Consider the following 9,118-nt stretch of genomic DNA (forward strand, 5'->3'; position numbering starts at 1 on the left):
TAATTTACTGCAACAGCAAAGCATCATTCTTCTTGCTTTAATGTTCTACTACTGGTCCATGACTCCAAACAGCTCCAGTTTAGTCTTGTGACATCATAAATGATCTCACAAGTTGGTTTTTTCTGTTTTTGGGCACAAATTCTGTGCCTGTGTACGTCTTGTAGTTTGTACTGATAGTTAATCACATCCTCAATGTGTCTGCTCCTAGCAGTTGTTTTCAAATTTCCAATTTTAGAAATATTCCTCTTTCTTTCACACCCGCTGCTGCTGCACCATGAGGTCTTAGCTTACATTAGATGCTGCCAACTACAGTGCTGTGTAAAAGTCCTGAAATATGTAGAAGCATAAATGGAAATACATAATATGAGGCAAAAAGAGAGTTTGTACAATTGTAACATGCTTGAGAGTCAATATTTGGTATGACCACATTTATTCTTCAACACAGCCTGAACTCTTTCAGTCAATCTTTCTTCTGATGTATTTAGACAGTCTTCGGGAATAGTTCTCCAGACTTATTGAGGGACATTAAAAGGTCCTTTTTGGATGTTGGCTGCCTTTTGTTCTGTCCTCTGTCAGGAGGATCCCACGCTGCTTCAGCAATGTTGGGGCTCTGGGGAGATTGTCAATGACTGTTTATGTTTCTCCACCCATTGAATCCATTCGCACTGTGTTTGGGATCATTATCACACTCAAACATTGAGCCATTTCTGGATGGTATTGTATGGCAGATCAAACCTGATTTTACTTTTCTGTGTTTTAAGAAGGTCCCCAACACCACTGACTGAATTACAGCTTCACATCGTGACAGAGCTTCCACCGTGTTTTATAGATGCCTGTAGAAACTCACTGTTGTGCCTCTCCTTACGTCTTCGCTACAGTCTGATGATGAATTGAACCAAAAGTTTCAAATTTGGATTCATCACTCCATCACAGATTTTCAGTCCAATTCTTGTTTAATTTAGGGTACCTCAGGCTTTTCTCCCTGTTTCCCTTCCCTAAGAATGGCTTCTTGAAGCCACCCTGAAACTGAGACCATTTCTGATAAACAGATGGATGTGCTGAAGGGCCAAATGCATCTCTCAAGTCCTCTATCAGGTCTTTGCTGGATTGTTTTCCTGTTTCTTAAGGACATGACTTTCAGATACTGTTCATCTGCTGTAGATCGTTTTTAGGCCTGACACTTCTTCTTTTGTCCTCCACTTGTCCACTTTCCTCAGATGTTTTAAAGACAAACTGCATACTACGCTGGGAAATCCCATGTATTGCCAGTTTTCAGCTTTTTGGGACTCACCTCCTTGGTGGAAAAATAAAATTTTATGTCTGTCACATTGTGTTATCTTTGGCATTTTTCATAGATTCAACTAAAAAAAAATGGGAACAAATAATGTGTTTTTGTGACAGGCTGCCAGTAACAAAATGCCTAAAGGTACAATTTAAAATCGGTTCTTTGCTGTTTACTGTTATGTGTAAACACAACACTGGTTCATCCCTTGAGTTAGGAGCCTTTTTTATACTTGAATGAGTCACGGGTGAGTGTTAAAGCATTCCTCTGAAAATGGTCAGGTACAAGGACTCGACTGAAAATGAGTGAAAAAGCAGCCAATGTCTAAAGAAATGCTTTAAGTGCCCCTCAGAAAGCCTCAATAACCTGCTCAAGACTGTCTGCTTGGAGTTAAAATATAAAGAAGTCTTATACTAGATATATCAGGATTATGTCATCTTAAACAAGTATAGCACCACCTGTTTTACATACTCACAGGTAGAGATAAACATAAACATTTACATCACATCTCTGGCCATCGTTCTCCTTTTAGCTCTGCTTTTGGTCTCCACCTGTTCTCAAGGTAAATGCCTCTCTTTAGCTGTTTAATATTCCACTGCTGTTTATCAGCCAGCTGCTTTTTAGCTGTCTGCTTTTTTATGCCAAGCTGGGAAGGTACAATGGGCTTTCATAGGTTTATTGCAGAAAACAGCTGGATGTTGCTTCTGTAAAAATACTGCGAGTGTGGCGATAGCGGATAGAAAACAGCTGCAGCCACAATCCAAAACAGTGAGCTGAAAGATGTTTCACTGACCTATAGAGAAACTCTTTTTTTTTTAAATGGATCATTATTTATATTTCCCTAACTCAGCTAAGGTGAAGCAAAACACATCCAAACCATAAGGTTCAAAAGATTTTGCTATGTAGTTATAAATATGTTTGCATGCTCTGAAAATATCATTTACACTGACTTTCCAAATTTCCCCGAGGTTGTCACAGTAAACACGCAGCAGTGCCACAGCAGCATTGTAAGGTCTAAAACTGCAATGTTCCGAGGGCAGCTGCAAATTTCCCAAGTAATTGAACGACTATAAAGTCATTCATCTAACCTGGACGCATTCACCGCTTTCCATTCACCTCAGGTGCAGCATAATGCCTTTGATGTAGACATGTTGCTCACTGGATAAAAGTGCTAGACTGAACTCCTTGACCCAGAGTTGACTTACCAGTTATGAAGGAGCAAGGAAAGAAAAGTTCTTTTTTTCTTCCCCTCACTTTTCTGCTTCGCCTGATCAGTAATACAAATGAAGAATTTCGGAGCCAGAGCAAGGGAAAAGAATTGGGCACTTTAAAATGTTTGCATAACAAGCACCTTCTCACTGCAAAGGTTCTCTTCTTTTTAATCACCTGCACTCTCCAGACCACCTACACCCTTCTTCATGATCAGATACAGGACTGACTGGCTGATGTATGATCCGAGGAATTAATCTGCTAAGCCTGATTGCCATTACCGCCATGCGATTATGCACCTTGATTACCGAGCCCACCCCAAGGACCGTGACGTGCCCCGGTGCACATTTTAAAGGTGCGCATAAAATTATGTGGTGATTACCCCACAATAGATCAATCCACAAGCGAATGAGACTGTGTGGCCATATAGACCGTCTCAAGTAGGACTGTGATTATTAATAGGTACTTGAGGTGACCTGATACCTGAAGCTTGAACCAATGAAACTGCTTCTGAACCTTCATATACGCAAATAAATTCCTTTTCATACATTCTGAAAGCCATTATTGGATTATTGTTGTAGAGGCAGAATTGTTTGGAGTTCAAGCATGGATAAAAGGGATGTTGGACTCTTCAGAGACAACTGGAGCTGTACTTATCCCTCTCAAGATAGGCTTCAGACATTCAATGGCAGTACAGCTTTGGAAGGGCTTCACACTCAGGAGGAGGAGGGATGCTTATTAGTCTATGTCATCATATAGAACTAATGGAGGTCAGTGTGTTGTTGCATGATGAAAAAGAATATGAAGAACAAATGATGTACATAAAACAAACTGCTGTGTGCCAATTGGGGGAAAAAGAGAAAGCTGGTGATTACAAGTAATGAACATGTAAGTACAAATCATCCTGTAGTGACACTTATCCTCAGAATTTGGGCCCATCTAATCCTTCGCTGTCATTTTTTAGGATTTTTTTTTATCCTGAGCCAAAGTCCTCATTTGGTGCAGCAGATAAATAGTACCATTGACTTATCCAGAAGCAATCCTACATCAAGCGATTAATTGGATGAGACAATAAGGCAGTAAAATCACATCAGTTCATGGTTTTCTCCTTGGTCACATATGGAATGTGTTAGTCACACAGACGCGCTACCTTGGATAAACTAACCCCCCCTCTACACAGTGCAACAGTTTTTGTTAACATGTTTGCATTAGTAATGCCCTGGCAAGGATTTAATGGACTTGATGTGCTACAATTCACAGTGGTCCACGTTCTTAGAAAGCATGGTGCTCTGTCATGTGCCCTCCCTGCACAATTACTTAATGGCATCAGCAATTATGCATATCTACAGGAGTTTTTTTAAAACAACAACACGCACACACTCGTCAGTCAGAGGAAAAGAACTGATTTACGTCTTTTGTTAGGAAGACTTACAACATACTAAACATATTCAATAAAGGCACCGCTGCTGAGACCGGGCTCACATGCTGCAGATACATCAGCCATTTACAGTATGCAAATGCGAATTTGAGCTTACAAACGCACAATTGCAGAAATTCCATCACTGGCCACAGTTCAATAACTCTTCAATCTTCAAGTGTCTGGATAATGGTCACCGTGACTGCACATCGCCGCAATTCAAAAACCTCAACCATCCATCACTGGACAATGTTTGCCACTAAAACAACACGGACAAGCGGGTGCGTGCCGATGCCGGTTGGGCCACGCGCTATTGTAAGCAAGGATGAGTGATAGACAGGAGAGGATGGGTACATACTATTCACAGTGCTCTGTGTGGCAGCTTGCATTTCCACACTGCTACAGTATGTTTGTCAGCCACAGACAACGCAGGCACTTGCGCACTGCCGTGGGCATGCAAAGTAGTGATCTGCCAGCCAACTGCGTCACGGGCAGTGTACCACCGCGGAGACCCTCATACATGGATGGCTCCACGGTTTGCGGTGACAGATTGTGAGATTTTGACATGTTGAAAAATGCCTCTGAAAATCGTATGCATGTACACAGTAGAGCAAATCAGTGTTGTAGTTGCTTTTACGTTAAGCATTGCTCGTACAATGATCTCTTCTTTACAGAGTGCTGCTTAAAAAAAACACTCTAAAGATTACAAAATGAAGAAATGGCTTTCACCACAGCTTTGAGTCACTCTTTCCTTTTTCTTGTAGAAAGGTCTGAAGGCACAAAGATTATTACCTGCACTTACAGGAATGCAATGGGAAGTTTTGACAAGAGGAGGCTAAAGTTCCAGCGTGATTCAAAAAGAAACAAAATCACGATAATAGAAGATGATCGTGTTCAGCGCTTGGGTTGAAATTAATATCCTTCTATAGCCCCCAAAAAAGAGGAAAAAGGGGCAATTGAATGAACAAAGGAATGAATGAACACAAGGCTTGAGATCATCTCATTGACATGGCAAGAAAATGTCCTTTTTAACAAGATTACCGTGGCACACGTGGTGTTCACATCACGAGAAAATCTTTTGAAGTCAACAGGGATTCGGGGCGAGGTATTCACTGTAATGTGTTTGAGCCTCGTGAGTCACAGGGCAGAACTGCGATGTCTAATGTTAGGGCTACAGTGTGGTGCCACGGGGGGCCTGTTATAATGTTTATTTTGGGTAAGACACACACTCATCTGAATGCTCCGACGGGGGGTCTCGACGGCGCACGATACCATTGAGCAAAGTGAGATCATTCCAAACCACACACACCAGAAACTTGCTGCTTCCAGAAAATTTTATTTTGCTCATAAACTTTTCATAAAAATAACAACATCGATATTAATTTAAAGTATTGTAGAAACTGTGTATGTACAAAATCTTTACTTGAACAGTTAATATAACTTAAGGCGAGTTAAATTACTTTTTGCAGTACCCTGTTGGTGACAGTTTCACCAAACTCTGAACATTTTTTTTGTTTTGTTTTATTTTGTTTTTACGTTTTTTTGCTAAAGTGTGAACATTTTTCAGCATACAGTATCTCCAGCAAAAGATACGAGGAGTCAAAAACCCTTTCATCGCCAAGGTAAAGTCTACAGAAACTCGCAGCAATGTGTGCTACCTGATTACTTAAAAGCAATGTTTTTTTTTCTTTTTAAATATGATTTGCTAGGTTTTTTCCCCAGCTCGAATAAACATACCTCTGTACATACTGTAAAATGGCTTGAATTGAAACGCCGTACCACAACTAGAGTACATTCCCTTTTTTTAAAATCTAGATCAACAATTCAATGAAATAACTCTCATCGTACCAACAATGGGATGAAGTGCGAAAAGGTTTCCGATATCAAATTGTAACATTTAAAATATTGTATTACTAAACAATAGCCCTCAAAAACCAAGACATTAGTTATGATTTAGAATACAATTCACCTTAAAAAGGACGCTCAAATATACTTGTAAAATATACAGTTGGCTATAAAAATACAAAGAAAGTACAGTAATACAAATATATTTATTTCCCATTTATGATATATCTTTCACAACTGTAATAATCCAAACAATTGTAACACAACACAAAGACCAGTGACAAAAAACACTGACAGCATAATGATAAGAAGATAAACAAACACTAAATCTGATCAAAGGTGGGCAGCTTTATGGTGAGAACCATAAATATGTTAGTCTACATTCATGTCAATAAACCTTCACTGTGGAGTGAACGAGTACCTTGACAGAGGTTGATATTCCAGCCAAAGGAAAAAGAAAAAAAAACACTGACATAAACATGCAAGAATTTTTAAGAAACATAGTCCAAACAATTGCTCTAAGAATGCTAAAAGCAGAAAATAAGAATCTTAAATGGAGATATTAATAATCTGTAAGTGCAATCCATTCAGTGTGAGAGGCGAATGGAGGTTGGAGCTGTCCAGGTGAAGGAGGTGCTGAACAGCAGTCATGCAATTCAGGGCGGAGAGGTTTGGCTTTACTGACAGTAACAGCAACAAGTTAATTGTTGATCTGTTTACCGACTCATACAACTTATGCACTTTTTTTTGCATAATAGTCAGCAGCATCGGCAGCCTGCAATAAGGCCGAAGCAGTCCTCTTCCCCTTCTCTGCTCCTCAAAAACTCTTAATATTCGCAAAAACCTTTTACGTTAGGTATTGGCTCACCAGTCAGACCAACTCAGACATCAACTTGTAGTCAGCTGGTTTATCTTCCAAGACGGAAAGATCCTAACATGTTAAGTGTGCACACGCGGCCTGGTCTTCAGATCCCCTCGGGAAGAGTGAACGGCCACGCGCCGGTGGTCACCTGTGGCTTAATTTCCATTTTCTCCTTTTGTTTCAGATGTACGCGTCCGTGCCGTTTTCTCTCGTCGCTGCGGGCAAAGCGTTTGCCGCACACGTCGCAGGAGAACGGTTTCTCCCCGGTGTGAGTCCTGGTGTGGGTGGTGAGGTGATCGCTACGGCTGAAACTGCGCAAACAAATGCGGCACTGGAAAGGTTTGTGGCCTGTGTGGATGCGGATGTGCCGGTTTAACTCGTCCGAGCGAGAGAAGCGCCGGTCGCAGCTCTCCATGGGGCAGGTGAAGGGCTTCTCTTTGGCGGGGCCATGAGAGGCGGCAGGGCTCTTTCTGGCCCTGGGGGGCTTCGCAGCGCGGGTGGTGTAACTTTGGGCAAATGAATCTGGCAGCAAGGAAGAGTACAGGATGGAGTCTATGGTGCTCGGTAAAGCTGGTGTTGTGTATAAGGAATCGCACTGATTAGATGGCTGTGGAGGTTCGGGGAAGGGTTTCAGGTTAGAGGAGAGGCCCATCGGCGGGGGTGGGAGGTAATTATTGTACATGGGGCTGGAGTAGCTCTGAGAGCAGGTGTCAGAGAAACACGGCTCCTGTTTGATGCCCTCCTCCACTTTAAACTCCATCTCCGGGTTGGGACAAATCGGGGGGAACGTGTCTAAAAGTTCCTTTACATCCATTTGCTGGTCAGGGGGGAAATCGCTCGACATCGGAAAGGTTTCAGTCTGGAAACTGGTCTCCAAACAGTCAGACTTATTAAGGGTCCCCCACTCGTAGCAGCTGCTCTCAAACTCATTCTTCACCACGACGGGGAAAGAAGCAGCCTCTGACTTTGGTTCAGCCTTCTTCTGGTTAGGAGCTCGGGATGAGCTGAAGTTGAGCTGGGAAGAGGACGGGTCTTGGACCTGGCCGCCGGCCTGATCATCGGGATACCTCGAGCACGTCTGATCCGGAGAGTACACAGGAGGAGTGGGTCCGGAGCACGTGTAGGACTGCCTCTTGGAGCCAGGGTCTCCAAAATTACCACTGCTGCTGTCCAGCGGCGCAGGCGACGGATAAGTTCCCCGACTGTTGCCGCTCTGTTGCACTTCTGAAAGCGGCAGCGTGGATATGCCCACAATCTCTGTGATCATGTTGAGGAGTGTTTCGGTGCTGCACGGCGCTCCCTGAGATGCCTCCACATAGAAACTGCCGGAGTAGGCGAGCGAGGAGGGGGTGTATGTGTCTTTTGGGCACTCGCAGGGGTTAAAAGCGAATTCTGAGTTGGAAGCTTCGGTTTTGAGAGTTGCAGGTGTTCCTTCTGTGGAATTAGAAAGAGAGGAAACTTTGTAACCGCGAGTCTTTTATAAGTGGATTAAAAAATGAGTGGAATTTAAGCGATTGGTGGGGGTGTGTGAAAAAAAAAATCTGCGTTACATAAACATCCGTGCGTATTTTGCCCCCGATAGAGAGCATACCGGACTGCCCCGAAAATAAAGTCTCATCGCTTTCCGGTAATGCTCATCTTCTACGTTTTAAACGGTCATGCATGCAGATTCATCGACAGTGCAAACATGCGAACTCACCGTGGCCAAACTGGGCAGGTACTCCCCGCTCTGCATCGACATACACCTCCTGGTTATCTTTCCGCACGCTGTTTTCCATCCCCAAGGAAGAACTGTTGCAATTCTCAAACTGAGGGTAGAAAGAATCTTTCGCATTCAAATCCATATTGTTCAACATACTGATGCACTTAAAAGTCCGTCTCTCCCAGGGAAGGAAATAAAAAAGGTAAAAAAAAAAAGGGAGGGGGTAAACAAATAATACAGAAGCTTGTTTTCTTTCAACCCTCCTTTTGATGGTATTCAACAAATGATCCAAAGTGGTCTGTGGTCAAAAACAGGAAAAAAAGCAATTAACGGTATTCCTTTTCGTTTCTGCTCCTCGGTAGGTATTTGCCTGCTGTGGATTTCACATCAGCGACTTCCCCTCTCTCTCCTTATATACACTTTGGCAGCTCCCTCGGCCCTCCTCCCCATTCATCAGCTCCAGTGAGAGGATTCCCCGCTGCGTGTAAACTTCATGCCCATATATGGACAGAGGATGTGACGGTGTCCCCACCTCCCCTCAAATCCTCCCTCCTCCCATGCCGGAGAGATGGGAGTCTGACGTTGCAACAAGTGGCGGTAGTGTTCCTTAATAATGATGCCTTTTTCTTTCGAATCGTCTTTTTAATTAAAATGTCACAAAAGTGAAGCTAATCTTGAGCCATAAAGTCCTCTCCTGGATGCATCCTCGTCCAACGCGGAAAATTTCACACTGAAAAGAAACGATGTCAAAAGGGCTCCACAGTCCATGCGCCCATTTGTTTTGGCTGTGCGTGTCAAACG

General features: G+C 42.9%; 1 protein-coding gene across 1 annotated transcript; it reads right to left on the reverse strand.

Annotated features, from left to right (window-relative positions):
• Positions 1-5,234: 5,234 nt before the first annotated feature.
• On the reverse strand, positions 5,235-8,697 carry LOC102212686 (early growth response protein 1-B). Its single transcript, XM_005726822.1, has 2 exons — positions 8,315-8,697; positions 5,235-8,049 (listed from the first exon to the last, which is right to left on the reverse strand). Exons 1-2 carry the CDS (start codon positions 8,469-8,471, stop codon positions 6,719-6,721), a joined length of 1,488 nt encoding a protein of 495 aa, XP_005726879.1. The 5' UTR covers positions 8,472-8,697; the 3' UTR covers positions 5,235-6,718.
• Between the last annotated feature and the right edge of the window lie 421 nt (positions 8,698-9,118).

Source organism: Pundamilia nyererei, unplaced genomic scaffold, assembly GCF_000239375.1.
Source record: "Pundamilia nyererei isolate P.nyererei 1_Seehausen unplaced genomic scaffold, PunNye1.0 scaffold00022, whole genome shotgun sequence".
Taxonomy (NCBI): Eukaryota; Metazoa; Chordata; class Actinopteri; order Cichliformes; family Cichlidae; genus Pundamilia; species Pundamilia nyererei.